This window comes from Lagopus leucura, unplaced genomic scaffold (assembly GCF_019238085.1).
Source record: "Lagopus leucura isolate 7727_CA_CO unplaced genomic scaffold, USGS_WTPT01 Super-Scaffold_100002, whole genome shotgun sequence".
Classification (NCBI taxonomy): domain Eukaryota; kingdom Metazoa; phylum Chordata; class Aves; order Galliformes; family Phasianidae; genus Lagopus; species Lagopus leucura.
Genome location: NW_024962263.1, coordinates 83,686,920 through 83,702,832, shown reverse-complemented (window position 1 = coordinate 83,702,832; position 15,913 = coordinate 83,686,920). Strand labels below are relative to the sequence as shown.

General features: G+C 41.0%; 1 protein-coding gene across 1 annotated transcript in view; it reads left to right on the top strand.

Moving 5' to 3' along the window:
• NDRG1 (N-myc downstream regulated 1) overlaps positions 1-14,063 on the top strand; it is a 39,935-nt gene extending 25,872 nt beyond the window's left edge. The window contains exons 6-16 of the mRNA XM_042869129.1: positions 978-1,040; positions 3,108-3,168; positions 3,631-3,717; positions 5,102-5,158; positions 5,712-5,815; positions 6,180-6,236; positions 7,316-7,367; positions 8,139-8,186; positions 10,023-10,058; positions 11,220-11,271; positions 12,221-14,063. Coding sequence (XP_042725063.1) covers positions 978-1,040; positions 3,108-3,168; positions 3,631-3,717; positions 5,102-5,158; positions 5,712-5,815; positions 6,180-6,236; positions 7,316-7,367; positions 8,139-8,186; positions 10,023-10,058; positions 11,220-11,271; positions 12,221-12,486 — 883 coding nt within the window. The 3' untranslated portion in view covers positions 12,487-14,063. The remainder of the gene's footprint in view (positions 1-977; positions 1,041-3,107; positions 3,169-3,630; positions 3,718-5,101; positions 5,159-5,711; positions 5,816-6,179; positions 6,237-7,315; positions 7,368-8,138; positions 8,187-10,022; positions 10,059-11,219; positions 11,272-12,220) is intronic.
• The last annotated feature ends 1,850 nt before the right edge of the window (positions 14,064-15,913 follow it).

Below are 15,913 nucleotides of genomic sequence, written 5' to 3'. Positions count from 1 at the left end.
AGAATTGGGTATTAAGGAGCTTGTACATACCTTATTGCATGAGCCATACCTTCTTAAATTTTAAGCTGGTCTGGCTGAGGAGGTCATCATGGGCCATGTTCTGAGTTAAATGCAGTGGCCCAGTTGTCTCCTCAAGCAGGTGACAGAGCTATTTCAGTCACTTCAGTTTGTGTTTATTTGAATCAAAAGCTTTTAAGTGTCTTAACCTTCATGTCCTAAACAGGCATTAACATGTCTGAGTTGTCAACTGCACAACTGTCATACTCTCTGCTAGTGATGGCAGCAGAAGAAGCTGAACTATGTTCTCCAGCTTCTTATGGTGGACTTTTTTTTCCATTTGCTGCTCAATAGAGATTTTGTTAAAAAATTTCTCCTTTCAGAATTCCACTGTCACTCAGAATCAGAACAAAAGCATTAATATAGAGCTGTCAAACGCTTTCAGCAGCTTCACAGCCTTTCTTTTGGCTTTAATTTCTCCATCAGTATCGATAGAAAGTTGTTGGTTTTTTTCATTTTATTGCTGTAGAAATGTACATCCTTGAAAACACGCAGGTGAATATTTGCCGAAGATCTCACACTGCAGTAGTCTGATTCTGTGACATGGGAGAACCTTTTTGTGGTAAACCAGAAGTACACATGTGGTGAATGTGGTTGGAGTCTCACCTCTGAAGTTCAAATATTTTATAGGTTTTAAGTATTGACTTGCTTTTTGGAAGAGATTTGCTGTGCTCTGTTTTGCTCTCAGCTGGAGCAGACATCTTTCCTGTAACTCACATAAAGTACCATATTGAGTATGCTCATACTCCTGTGAAATCACTTAATTGTACTTGCTCCTGATTTAAATTCAGTGCATGCTGACCGTGACCTGGCAATGGACACATTTGTTATTTAATCTGCAGTGACCACCTTTTCCCTAAATACAGCAGCCTACTCTACTGAATGTGGCATAGGAACTCACAGACATGTATTTGTTATAGGTACATATATCCTTCCATGGATCAGCTGGCTGAAATGCTTCCTGGAATCCTGAAACAGTTTGGGTGAGCAGGATTCTTGACTTATTTTCTTCATTTACTGTCACTGTTTGGCATACCAAAAGGCATCTCTGCTGCCCCAAACCTTCACACAGGCTACCTGACATTTTCCTAGAGTTACAGTTGTGGTTGTTTTTTAACTCCTCCATTATAGTTGGCTGCCTTTTAACTTTGATTCTGAAAAAGCTTATTTGGCCTTTTTTTTGGAAAGTTTGTATATTTTTAAACAGGAAGCAATTTTGAGTGAAATCACATGTGCCTAATTTAGGGGTTTCCTCCAGTTTTTTTCTGTTTGTAAGGGACAGGGAATAGACAATCTGTTCTTCCCACTGAAGCAACCCACGTTTTCCTGTGTGGGTAGCAGAAAAAAACATAGCCCCATCTGAAGACACGTAGTGTTTTGTTTCTGTGGCTTGAGCATGTTCAAGGGTCAGTCCTGACTCATTAAGCCTCTTAGAATTATAGAATCACAAGGTTGGAAACGACCTATAACATCATCTAGTCCAACCGTCTCCTCATCCCCATTGCCACCACTAGCACTCTTCTGCCTGTGCAGATCCAGATTGCTGATGCTGAGGAACTTGGTGACAGTGTTCATATAATCGTGGAATGGTTTGGATTGGAGAGTTGGATCATCTGCTTCCAGCCTCCCTGTTCCTCTGCCATGTACCTGCAGCAAGTTTAGCTGTGTATATTCCTTCAAAACTTAGTTTTAACTCGAGCTATTCATAATGCCTTCCCTACTAAAGTGCTAGGGCACCTGGTGTGCAATGAATCATAGAATCATTTGAGTTGGAAGGGATCCTTAAAACTCATCTATCCCTACTGCCCTGCAATGACCAGGACACCTATGGTTTGAGCAGTTTAGAATCTGCAGGTGAGCACCTTGCAGGTTTTTTTCAGACTAAGGAGAGATAATCTGACATTCAGGGTTAGGCAGCCTTGGAGGGCAAACAGGTTGGGAAGCTGATGGAGCCCTCAGTCTCAAAACACCACCTCACTTTAGACAAACTAGTTGTTACAGTATCTTGACTAGATACTCCCCTGATCTCGCTACCTTCCTAAAACAAGGGTGTGGTTTTAAACCTTCTTTTTCAAAACCAAAGCGCATTATTGGCCATTTAAAAAAAAAAAAAAAAAAAAAGGCAACAACATGCTGACATAATGTCAATACCTTGAAAACCAACTAAACTGGACTTGATTTAATATTGTAATGAGAATGAAATCTTTCTCAAGATATTTTCCTAAAAGCATTGCGTAACCTGTTTTTCTGACAGGTTTTGTCTAGTCTCCCTTCCACGTATTTTCTAAGACCTTGAAGGCGATGCTTTAGAACCAATTTGAGCAAATGCAAATATTTGATTTGTCTCTGCCCTGCTTAGTTCTGAAGTTTAATCTCACTCACTCCAGCAACTGGATAGCAGGAGAGGTTTCCCTGCCAGCTCCCTGCTAGAGAGGACTTGGCGTCACAATTTGATAGCAGAGGGCAGGGGAGTCTGGGGTGGAGTTGTTGTGTTTTGACTGCAGACCACAGGACTCTATCTTAGAAGTTTTTCTGGCAGAGGAGCCATTTCCTTCCAGAGTCAGAACAATGCTGTTGTTTCTCCATGTATTTACTTAAGGATAAGTGAGGATTGCTGCTGGGCTGTAGTGTGTGAGCACCAGAGTCTGCTAATCTCCTAAAACCAACTAGTTGCTGTGCCCTGCTCTTTACTGGAGGTATTGCTGAAATCTGTGGTTTGCTCTAGATGTGATCTGCCCTTTCACTGGTGTTTGCAAGAAGAATCATTGAATCATTAAGATTGGAAAAGATAAATAAGATCATCTAGTCCAACCATCAACACATCCCACCATGGCCACTAACCCATGTGCCATGCCTACCCTATCTACTCTAACTACAGTACCTCCACCACCAATCTGGGCAGCCTGTTTCAATGCATGACCACTCTTTCCCAGAAGAAATTTTCCCTAATATGCAGCTTGATAGGAGGGCTGCTGATAGGGTTTTGTTTATTTCTGGTGTTCTCTTACTGATTTGTCTCCTCTATCTCATGCCACATAACTGCTGTGCAGGCTGAAGAGCATTATTGGAATGGGAACTGGAGCTGGTGCCTACGTCCTGACCAGATTTGCTGTAAGTGTCATGGAGCCTTCTTAAAGGCTTGAACCCCATTTTCTTGAGGTGTTGCTGCCCCCATAGGGTGAGCAGAGAGTTCCTGCTCTGCTGTGTGCATTTAAGCAAGCAGCCAGGCTTTTAAGTGGAGTACCACAGCCTGCAGGATAGCTCAACCAAAAGACTTAGATTTTCCATTCTAAAGCCTGGGCTCTACCCAGTTGATTTACAAAAGGTTTTTTTAATGGGAGTTCTCTATTTAGACTGAGGGTGGGGAAGATGTTAAATCTTAATGTTCTCCAGCTGCTCAGTTGAATTGCTTTAATTAAATCCTTTTTCCATACATGTGCTTGTTTTGTGCAAGATAAAACTACACCTACTGCCTTTCTCCCCAGGAGATAATTTGCTAATTTAAATTTTATGCTGACTGTCAGCTTGCAAAGGACACAGGATGAATCTTAACTCAAACCTTTTCTTTTGCAGTTAAACCACCCGGACATGGTGGAGGGATTGGTTCTCATTAATGTAAACCCTTGTGCTGAAGGTTGGATGGACTGGGCAGCAACAAAGGTAAACATTTTTTAAGTCAGAAAAATAAATCATATTGTGAGGCGGTCAGGCATGAGGAGCTGGACAAGATCGTGTGTCGAGACAGGGCTGCAAAGAGAAAATATCTTAGACAAATTTCTTTTGGGTTTATTTTTTCATTTTCAAACATACCTCCTGTAGGGCTAGCGATAAAAATAAGTGCTGCTTACCCATGGTATAATGGAGCTGTTAGGTACAAACAATACTTGAGAGCTGGTAATGACTCAGGGGAAAAGCTATTATAACCTGAACATGAGATAGGTTTGGAAACAGCATTCTTCCAATTAAACTTCAAGCTTAGTGTTGCTTTTCTTGCCTGTGGCTTTGTTTACAAGCATGGTCCAAAATATTAATTAAAACACAGGAAAAAAAAATGTTCAAAACAACATGTTCCTGGTTTAAGCCATCTAGCTGAGTCTTGGATACCAAAAAGAGTCATAAAAGAGCATTGGCTATGATAACTGCTGGAAAGGCTGCCCATACAATTAGACTTTTAAGTGAATTTGTTCACAAATAAAGAATCCCCTGTAAACATCGTTCTTTTGTAGCTATAAGATTACAATGTGGGAAAAATGTGGTGAGAGCTGGTTTCAAGCAGCCTCAAGGAGCTAATAGGTATAAATGTTACATTATGCATCACTCAGTTTTAACTTACTGAAACATTTTTTCAAAGGAGACTGAAAAAACTGACACTTCATATCATTTAGGGTCATGTTTTAATGAATGACAGTTACTATGAATACACAAAAGTACAAAAATTATTGTTTTGTCTTTTAAGCATACATACAGAGATCCCATGTAAATGTCCCAGGAGACATTAAGTGATCTGGATTTGTATTTATTAACTCATCTACAATGAGATATAGCAGTTGACCCTTTGGGGTTATCTCATGCAATATTTCTCCATTATTAAATTCTTTCACATTTGTGTCTCTGCTGTCCACCTCTCCTAGGTGCTGTCGACCTCAGGTGTCCCTTGTATCCTTCAGTTTTTCCAAACTAAGAGGATGTATTCTGGAATTTGACCTCTATGGTCCTTAGGTTCCAGCTCCACATTACTGTCATTGTGCCATTGTGTTAGGGGTGGTATTGGACAGTGAGGTTAAATTGCATGCATCTGGCTGATTTTCAGAGAGTAATTCCATATATACTTATGCCACTAGTAGTGTGCTCCTTGCATATCTGCATTAGTAAAAAACATTCTATGAGAACAACTCAAACGTAATTGATGCCTAATGATGTTATAGTAGGAATGGAGGGGAAGAACATCGGTCCAGGATAAACATCCATTCTTCTACTTAGGGGTAATTAAAAGGTTTCAAAAGATAGTTTTAATATCACATACTTAGATAATCTTGCTGTTCAGATTTCAGGTTGGACAAATGCTTTACCAGACTTGGTCATTTCACATCTCTTTGGAAAGGTAAGCACGTTCAAAACATTAACCTAGTCTTTTCAGTCATCTGTATTTACCTCCTGGAGCTGGAAGAGGGGATAATCTTTCACTTAAGTAGCAAAATTTAATTTTAAACTTGTGGGATAGGATTAATACTTGCATTCCCAGCTCTTTGAAGTATGGATGCTGCAGTGAAGCTAGCTGAGTGCCAAACAACCAAGTACAGTGCTGTCATGGCAACTCCAGAAGATGTAGCTACCAGTTTGGCTTGCTGATATTTAAGCACGAGTAGAGCACTACTGTGCTTTTATACAGTAATATACTTATATCTCTGAGAAAACTGCTTACTAGTACAAATGATGTTCTTCAGTGCAAGCCTACTCTTAAATTGAAAAACATGGAACAACAGTCAGATGCTAATGTTAACTCTGGGTGATAAAACTGAGTGCTGCAACTTGTTCCTGCCCTAAGAGTGCACTCCTGTTGTATGGATATGAGCCTGATACATGACTGCTGTGCCATGTCTTCAGATCCTCTCAGAAAACAGCCCCTGTTCTGAACAATTCTGTTTCCACTGTAGGAAGAGATTCACAGCAACCATGACCTGATCCATACTTACCGTCAGCATATTATTAATGATATGAATCAAACCAACCTTCATCTCTTTGTCAACTCTTACAACAGGTAAACGTATTTACCTGATTTTTAACTGGAAACTGTTTTAAGAGGCTGTCCAGCTCTTTTTCAGCCTGTGTTATTTGTGTGGTGGAGTTACTTGTTTTCCCCCCATATGAAATTCTACTTGATATGCACCTTTAGGGATCTCAGGTGTTTTGCTTATAAGAGAAGGTCTTCATGTGTTTATGGGGAGACAGATGGTACATGTGGACATTGATACTTCAGTTTAAAAGTGTTTCACTATCAGTTATGGAGATTAACGTATCAGATTAACATATTGTGAGCGTCCGTGCTTTCTGTAAACCAGAATTTGGAAGCATCTATTAAATTTCAGCGTGTCAAAAATATTTGTCTTCTTCATTTTCTTTAGTCGTCGAGACCTAGAGATTGAGCGCCCTGTTCCTGGATTAAATGTTGTCACCCTTCAGTAAGTGTTTTATTTCCCATCAGTTCACTTGTATGTGGTGTGAGCCGAGAGATGGAATCTGGGTGCATTGCATGGACACTATAGGGCTGTAGCTGAGTTTCTGGCAAGGTCCTGTAGCTTCATCTGGGAGCTGAATTGTTGTGAAGTCAGGGACATTCAGTACGGAGAGTTCCCCGTTTCAAACTTCAGAGACACATTAACTACATAGACAAGTAGTGCCTGCCATGTACTGTGTACTGCAAACTCCGTGCAAAAACCAGACTAGATGCTAAAAAAGTAGATGTACTTAGCCTGGAAGTCTGTCCTCGTTAAAGGGAACTACAGCTCTGGATGCACTACAGCCATGCCTACCCAACCAGAGAAACATAGTCAAAACCAATCTGAACAACAAAGGAAAGTGAAACAGGTGTGAGAACGGTTATCTACCAGATTTTCTGCTGATAGCTTTTTACTTACACAGCATCTTGTAAATGAAATAGTTTTCCAGTCCTCTACTGATCTTTAAGCATGGGAAACATTCGCTCATCTGCCAAACTGGTTGGAATTGGCTTACAGTCCAAAAGTTGGAACTTGGGGAGTAGTGGGGAGAGGGATGAGACTTTGAGGCTGATACTCACGTTCAAATCCTTATTGAATTTAAAAAAAAAAAAAAAAAAAAAAAAAAAAAAAGTGATGGGAAGGGCTGATTGCCACAAGATGAGAAAAAGGACAGGATCTCAGGCAAGGCGTCAAGGCATGTCTGTGTACCTGCACTTCTGCTGTGTGGGTGACTGAGTACTGGCATTGGATGTCCAGAGAGGCTGTGGGGTCTTCTCCTTGGAGATCTTCAAAAGCTGCCTGGATGTGGTCCTGGGCCCCCTACTCTGTGTGTCCCTGCTTCAGCAGTGTTGGGCCAGCAGATGGATCCAGAGATCCCTGCCAACCTCAACCATTCAGAGTGTGTAATATGGGGTGGTTTATGTGTGCCAGGAACACACAACACATAATTTTCATACACCTGCCTTATCCTTTCCAGGGCACAAAATGAAGCTGAGGGCTGCATCACAGAAATAATACAGCTTTTGTATGCTTCCTTGCAGGTGCCCTGTGCTCCTGGTAGTTGGTGACAGCTCCCCAGCAGTGGATGCTGTGGTGTGTATACTGAACCCTCATCAACACAGTGTTGCTAGGCAGGTGACTCAAGATGCTTAGCCAGCCCAGCAAAGCTCCCAGCAGCACAGCAATCTCGCCAGCCATCGAGTCAGCCCAAATGACAGTCCTCTTTCAGACCGCGGGAGAGCTGCCATTATTCCTAGCTGTTTGTGCCCTCTGTCTGATCATCATTATTAGCTCCTGCATTAAGAACAATTGCCACAGCAGTTCCAATGAACTGCAAATATTTTCCTTTAGAGAGGGATCTGCTGCTGGTATCTGAACTTGTTCTGTGGCATTGGAGTCCTGCCATGGGTCACTATGGAAGCGAAGAGCTTCTATTTGTCTATTATTACTTGCCCCAGATGACTGAGTGACTTCAAGTGCTGTGCCCTAACAGGCATAGCCAGCCTGCTGGCTGGTGGCCACGTGGCTGCTCACCACTTGGGACGCTACCAGATGACCCCAGATTACAAGATAAACAACCCTTGTTGCCACAAGAGTGCCAGACACATGTGGAAAAAAAAAAAAATCACAAGCCCTAGCTAATGGATTTGTTTTATGCATGGCAAAGAATACAGTTGTAAATGTGAACTGACACTTGTTCAGCTGTATACAATAAGATTATATATAGTATATATGTATTGTATTTATGCAGAAGCCTAAGGTACCAAAGTTAGTCTGCATTAAGCCAGAAACCAATGTTTTCAGCAAGCAGTTCATATTTTTGTATCTTGTTACCATGCCTTACCCTGCACTTCTTTCACATAGGTTGAATGCAATTCAAAGCTGGACCCAACAAGAACAACACTTCTGAAGGTAATAAGAGCTGTTTCTTTTAAACTTCACATTCTCCTTATTTAAAATATAATGGATTAATTGAAAGAGCCAGACCACTGTGACGCAGTAGAGGTGACACAGTGAAATTTCTGATGTGGAAGGGTAGTGCCTTCAGGATAATAAAAGGGAGTCTATGAGAAAGATGAGGACAGATAATTTAACAGAGTCTGTTGTGATAGGACTAGGGGAAATGGTTTCAAACTAAAATAGAAGATTTAGACTGTATATATGGAAAAACTTTTTTACAAGAAGGGTGATGAGACACTGGAACAGGTTGCCAAGAGAGATGTAGCTTGCCCCTTCCTTTCCTGAAGACATTCAGTGTCAGGTTGGATGGGGCTCTGAGCAGCTTGCTCTAGCTGTAGGTGTCCAAGTTCAGTGCGGGGGAGTTGGACTGGGTGACCTTTAAAGGTCCCTTCCAAATCAAATGATTCTACGCTTCTGTGAATATTCTATTGGGATAAAACAAGCTGGGAGCTTCTTGCCAGTGCTAACAACAGGGAACCTCACAGCCCCTCTATTCTAGAACACCAGACATGAGACTTAGAATGCTCAGTATTTCACATACCCATAATGAATCTGACCAGAGCTGGCAGAGCTGGTGTTTGAAAAGGGCTTCAGAGGAGTGAAAATGGAAAACATCCACTCTATTTTCCTCTGCACCTCAGCAAATTTATGAGATGAGTAGGGAACTGATCTATCTCTCGTAGTATTGACATCCTGCCTTCTGTGCAGACACAATGCAGGACAATTTATATTTGGAAATAACTTCTATATTTTCCAAAAAGTTGGTAAGCTGAGCCAACAAAACTGCAAAGAATCATGTAGTCTTTGGTATTTGGCATTTGTAGTATGGATGCAATCTCTAGCTCATTAATGATGCTTAAAGTATGATGATTATAATAGCACACAAATGTTGACACAAACTTGGTCATCCTTCTACTGGGAAATTCTAACGACCTCTCTTTATTAAACTCTCCAGAGGAAATGATAGTAGGCAATTATATTTTAAATTATTTTTCCTCCTAATGTTGGGGAGTCCCAACGCTGACCTACTACATGGCCATGGCAGATTTATCCTAAGGAAAAATCTGACACTGTCTCTAACACTTGTCAGTGACCAGCCTTTGCCCATCCAAGGATACGGCTGATGCTAGAACCTGCTGCAGGCCTGTTTTGCTGCTAATTAATCCTAAATAGGATTTGGGGTTTCCTGTAATTCACAACTCAGCTGTTTTCAGCTTGTGGTGTTCCTTGGAACAGAACTGTTTTTGTTGGGATGACGTTGAGGGGTGGAGTGGCAGGAAAAATGAAGTGCTCCAAAAATATTGCATGCACTCAAGATAGCTTTCTAATTTGGCTTTCTCTGCTTCCCTTGGCAAGTCAGGCTGATGCTTGCCATCCACAATCTCAGCAAGTGTTTTTACCTCACCTCTGAGATTTAGGCAGTTGTTTTCTCTCCCCTGTCATTAAGGTCAATACTGCATCGCGTTACTGTAATTCAGAACTGGAGATGTAACCAGGACTATCAGGCTAGTTTCTAAGAAAGTGATCTCTTCCTATCAAAAACATTTATTTGTAGCTCTAGCTGATGCTTTGCCTGAGGGTCAAATAGCTTCAGAGGTTTTCTGGGTTGCAGTCGTTGCTTTCATGAATGCTCAGCTACTTGCTTTAGTGCACTCTTCTACATGTGTGTTACTCGTACAAGAAAAGGAAATGCTTTCCTGCCAGATAGCTAAAAAGGTCATTTTAGTGTATCCTGAGCACAAATGAGTTCCTCTGGCAATATTCTAACTGTTCTCATCCTCATTTCAGATGGCTGACTGTGGTGGGCTCCCTCAAGTTTCCCAGGTATGATTTGGCTGACGGAAATCCTACTAATCCTGTTCTGCAGTGTCCCAGGTTGCAACAAATGGGTGTTTTCCTCCGGGGTACTTGCTGTTCCCAAATTTCAGCCAAAAGGGTGGTTATGATTACTTGAATAATTGAGTCAATTGGTCATCTCAGCTTTTTTTTCTTTAAAGACCAATAAAGCTCAGAATTAAGAATAGAAGGGGGTATTGTTTCTACTAATTAAGTCTTAACCAAGAAAAGGTTTGATGTGGGAATGAAAAGATATTATTTTATGCCTGTCTACTAAGCTAACATAGATTAAGGCTTGTGCACTAGCATTTTCAAGCTGAATTTTTACTTGGACTATTTTTAGTACAGATCAGGAAGGGGGGAGGCAGGGAATAACAATGCCATGTTCTCATGTACACTGGCCTGACTTGACTGAGAATGAACTGGAATTTCTGAAATGTTTGGGTACAATTTTGGGGACTGATAGTGAAACCAGGCTGGAAAAGTTAAAAACGTACTTATGCTCTAGTTCTGCTTCACTAAAAATGCTGACCTATAAATCAGGTTCAGTCCGTACTTTGTTGCTGTGATAGATTCCGTTCTTTGCATTGATTCAGGAAAAAAACTATGCCAAAAATATTAGCAGCATTTGCAAACTGAGTAACTGAGGTAGAGGCTGATCTGGCTGGTGCATTATCAGCAAAGAAAAATACTGCAAGAACATCAGTCATACAATTGTGCTTGGATAATTCCACTTAGATTTTGCCCTGTAAAGTTAACTGTTGACTCTCACTGCTTGGATTTGTTCTCTGCTGATTTGGACCCAGTATGAAATGCCTCATATGAGGCGAGTTGTTTTACTTTGATTCATCTGCCTAAATAACGGCACTAGTAAATTTTGGACTGGGCATAGACCACTTACAGTCACTTATCCCAAAATGTCATTCTCAAATGCTTGTCTCCTTCTGTTAATACAGTGGGGCAGAGAAGCAGATGAGGGAGGGCAATAGTGGCATTTCCTCATGTAAATGAAAAATTCAGGGGAATTCAGAAGAACCTAGAAAATACTTAATATGTCCTATGAAGGTCAGACATCTGTGGCATCTACCATACTGTAATATAACTAAATTGCTGATCACTGTGTACAGTAATCTTCTGTTTCTCTTACAGCCTGCAAAACTTGCAGAAGCTTTCAAATACTTTGTTCAGGGAATGGGATACAGTAAGTATTGGTATTGGAATGGTTCCTGTAGCTATCAAGTATGTTGGGCATCTAAGTATTCAGAGGGCCTTTTGATCACAGATATTTGGTCTTTTCCCTGTTGACATGCATTTGCAAGAGGAAAAAAAAGACTACCATCAATGTCTTGGAGAGGGGTTTTGAGTCCAAATCATCTTATTAGATAGTAGAAAGCTTTGTAGATAGTTTTCTATTGCAAAGTAATTCTCCAAAATAAAGGTGAAGTTCTTTTGCCCTTTATTTATCTGACTAACTGTATGTAATTCCCAGGCATCTCATCTAATCCATGTTTTCCCATAATCATTATTCATACTATTCTGTCAGTTCTTTAATGACCAGTAGGTTGAGGAAGGGATGCTTCTGTGTTTCAGAGAATGCATGAAGATATTCTTAAACTAAACGGCTTCATACCAAAGAGTGCAGGAGGCAGCGTTTCACAAAGTTGCAGAATATCTCTGAGGCTTTGGCTCAGATGTGTGATATGTGGATCCCAGCACAGGTTTGCAGGTGATCTACTGTATTGGCTACAGGGGAAACATTTGGTCCTTTCCTTTCATCTTCCATTTTGCTCTCCAAGCCCTGAAAGTTAAGATGGCATAGTGGTGACTCCATTCAAGCTGAGTCTGAAGTAGCAGCCCTTTCACTGCCGAACTTGCACTCTCCAGCAAACTCAGGAGGCAATGCAACAGCTGCCTCCATAAGGAACAGGAACTTGGGGTTTTACACATGGTAAAAACAGTGCTTTAACTTCTATGTGTGAAGCTACCTTGGATACTGTATTCAACATGATGGGTAGTTAGGGCTGGAAGTAAGGCAAGGCTTTCTTCCAAGTTTAGACAGCAAGTTATTAATGAAAGTCAGACAGTTGGAGTAGATGATCTTAGTGGTCTTTTCCAACCTTAATAGTTCTGTGATTCTGTGATTCTTCCAGTGCCCTCTGCTAGCATGACCAGGCTGATGAGGTCCCGCACTGCTTCTGGCTCCAGCGTAACCTCCTTGGAAGGACAGAGGAGCCGGTCCCACACTGGGGAAGGCACAAGGAGCCGGTCCCACACTGGGGAGGGAACTCGGAGCCGATCCCACACTGGGGAGGGTTCCAGGAACCGCTCCCACACAGACACACGCATCGAGCTGACGCCAAATTCAGCCAGCAATGCTGAGCAATCAGGCCCCAAGTCCATGGAAGTGTCCTGCTAAGCGTGTGAGGAAGGTTTAAACTGTTCACAGTTTGAAAAAATAAAGGATGCCCCTTGTGTATCACAAAAACATAACTGGTATTAATCTCAAGCTATTCTGTAGGATGAGCTCTGTTCTCCAGGGTCTGATGGGGACCAAAGAAAAGAAGCATCTCATTTGCTCTATTGTTACTCTTGTAACTCAGACAGTTGCTGCTATTTTGCCCTCTTTCAGTGGATGCCAAATTCAAAAGGAAACTTGCCAAAAGCCGATATGGTTGTAAACACTTCAGAGTCAAACCAGACTTGCTTAATATTCTTCTTCAAAATCAATTACGTGCCCCTTTATCTCTAATTCTCTTGAAGTAACTGGCACAATTTGAGATGAGCTTCAAAGAGAGGGAGAAAATCACTATTATGGATGGCTTGTTTTTTGTTTTTTTTTTTTTTTAAAAGAAAAAGGAAACAAATGTGTTATGGCCTCATGTTGAAGCTGGAGTTGAATGCATTGTATATAGCTTGACTTCAAATGATAGAGAAGTTAATGTATCGTGCATTTATAGGCCTTCTAATTCATTAGTTTTCCTACACATAATAATATACTACTAAAATAGACAAATTTAATGTGACTTTAAGATGAACTAAATCTTTAAGCTTTTTTTATTTCACTTTTTTGAGATCTAGTTCCAGTCTTCCTTTCTTTCCCCCTTTCTAGACCCTAAAATCTGCTTAGCCAAGTGAGGACAGGATTAAATTTTATAAGCAAGGAAGCATCTCCTCTTTGGGATCTTGGGCCAAAGGGTTTATAGTGCTGCAAAAAAATGGTGTAGTCTGAGAAAGTAGGGTAGCCATACATGCCAGGAAAGCAAAAGCAGATTGATTTTTACTTCAGACAGCTTCCTATGTCTGCAGCTCTAGTTTTTGCGTCCAGCACAATTGAAAGACATTCAGAATCTGTAAGCACAGCCAGATCCAGCTGTTCTTTGTCAGGAGAGATGAATAAGTGTGAAATGGCATGTAATTAAATGCTGTACATTCAATTATGGCTAATTACTAGATTTGAAACTGAGATCTCACTGGTGCTGGGAAGCATATTTGAGAAAGTGATGGAGCAACAGTACTGTAACTGCAAAATACAGTGTTTAATGACTTTGTAAATGTAATGATCTGCTGGTTCTGCATCTTTAAGTAGCTGCCCGATACCTTGGGTTACTTCTTTTGATGTTGGTGATTTGATATCTTTCTGCCAGTCAGATTTTCATAGTTGGATGTCCTTAAGTTTGTCCTTCAACAGGATGGGATTTCCTGAGTACTGAGTGCATACCTGCTGCATTGCAGCCCTTGCATAAACAAGGAAACTCAAAGACCGTGCAGTTAAATGGCAGATGTTAATACTTTGGGATTGCTTGTTCAGAGGAATGCCATCTAGGTTACTTTATATTGACTAACTCAGCTCTCGTGTAGGATATCTGTAATGGTTTGTGGGAAGAACAGACAATTTCAAGAGAGAATAAAGCTATTGTGTAAAGTCTATCAAGAAAAGTTTCTTAATGAAGTATTTGTATTTATTTCAAAACAAATAAATTTGTAACTTTGCAATGTCGTGTGTCTTCATCTTTTACCAGGAGTACAACAAGCTTGCTTAATGGGAGCTTTTTCCTTGTCACTCCTTTGTAGAAATGAAATCTTTTTTCCACATTCTCCTATTCCTGCCCTTCCCTACTTTCATGCTCTGAGCTTTTTTTTTTTTTTTTTTTTTTCTCCCCACTCCAGTGTAGTATTTATACTAAGAAAACACAAAACATTCTGGTATGAAGTGTTACTGGCTGTTCAAAATACTAAAGGATAATTTCTTCTCAGAAGAAGTGGTGAGGCACTGGAACAGGATGCCCAGGGAAGTGGCAGAGTCACAGTCCGTACAGGTGTTCAAGAAATGTGGAGATGTGGCACTGAGGGAGAAGAGTTAATGGGCATGGTGGAGATGAGTTGATGGTTGGGCTAGGTGACCTTAGTGGTCTTTTCCAACCTTAATGATTTTGTGTTTCTATACAATCCTGTCTTTCTCACAGGAATTGGTGTCTTCGTTACTGCACCCTTTCTTTCCTCAGCCTTTGAGGCTTTTGAATTCTGGGTGTGTGAACCTGCCTTTGGAGGTATTTTTGTCTGTTGACTGCCTTGCAGTTACCTCTCTGTGTTTCTAAGTACTGTTCTTTTTTGAATCTCACATTAAAACAGTAGGGATCCCCTCTTCCAAATAATTTTGAAAGAAAACCCCAAACATAAAAGAAAGAGGAATCTGAAGATGCAGGAAATAATTAAAGCACTGTTTTATTTCTGTCCTTAAAGCAGAAGTATAAGTTTGCTTTCTCATGGCAATCTGGGTGCTGGCAGACTGGTTTTATGTACACTGCTGCTCTTGGAATCAGAATAGTTTATGTTGGAAGGGACCCTTAAAGGTCATCTAGTCCAAATCCCTTGCAATAAACAAGAACACCTACAGCTAGAGCAGGTTGCACAGAGCCCCATCCAGCCTGAGCTTGAGTGTCCCCAGGAGCACAGGGCATGTATCACCTCTCTAGGCAACCTGTTCTAACACCTCACCACCCTCTTACCTAGGCACCATTGTAACATATTGGGAGTTTCAGGGATGGGGGGATTTTGTGGCTTTGCTGAAACAATTTTGATGCTCTTCCTGTATTTCGGAAAATGCTGTGATACAAAGAGACAAAAGCAAATATTTGTCATGTTTGAGCCCATGTCCCACTAAATGTGATTATTCAGCAGTTGTTACTGGAGTGTTACCAGAATGGAGGTTGGTTTGGTCAACCACAGCCTATGCCATTGCCAGTGAAAATGGGAATAACATGTGCCAACACATCTTACAAAAGAAGGGCAAAGTTATGTTCTTCTGTGAGCTTTTCTGGGAATGACTAATCATTCCTTCCACAAGGACACCATGGTGTGTCTGTCAAAGCCTAAGCATTTTAGTTTTTTTAAACAGGGAGGAATGCATCCAATCCTTCTTGTAGCACAAAGGGATCTGTGAGAGCTTCTCAGCAGCTGGGAGTTGCTAGGACCACTATAAATGTCAGCTCTGCAACAAAAAGTATTCATCTGGCAAGGAACAGTGTGTACCTGTACAGAAATCCTGGAGAGCTTTACAGAGAAGTGGTGCTTTACCTTTTAAAAGGAGTTAAGGCTCCTTTTTGCCTGCAGTACTGGGCATCCTTTACCGGTACTTAACCTGAAGAGATGCAAGTGGCTTGCAGGTTTATGAAAATTCATTAAAAAATAAAAATACCCAACTCCTACAGCTTGCAAGTGCCTCAATGACTTTCTTGTAGTGAGGGGCCCAAAACTTAGTACTCAAGGGTGGCCTCTAAGGAGCCAGGAGTGCCTTATGGCAGAGAGGAAATTCTGATTAGATAACAGGAGTTTTCCGGAATATA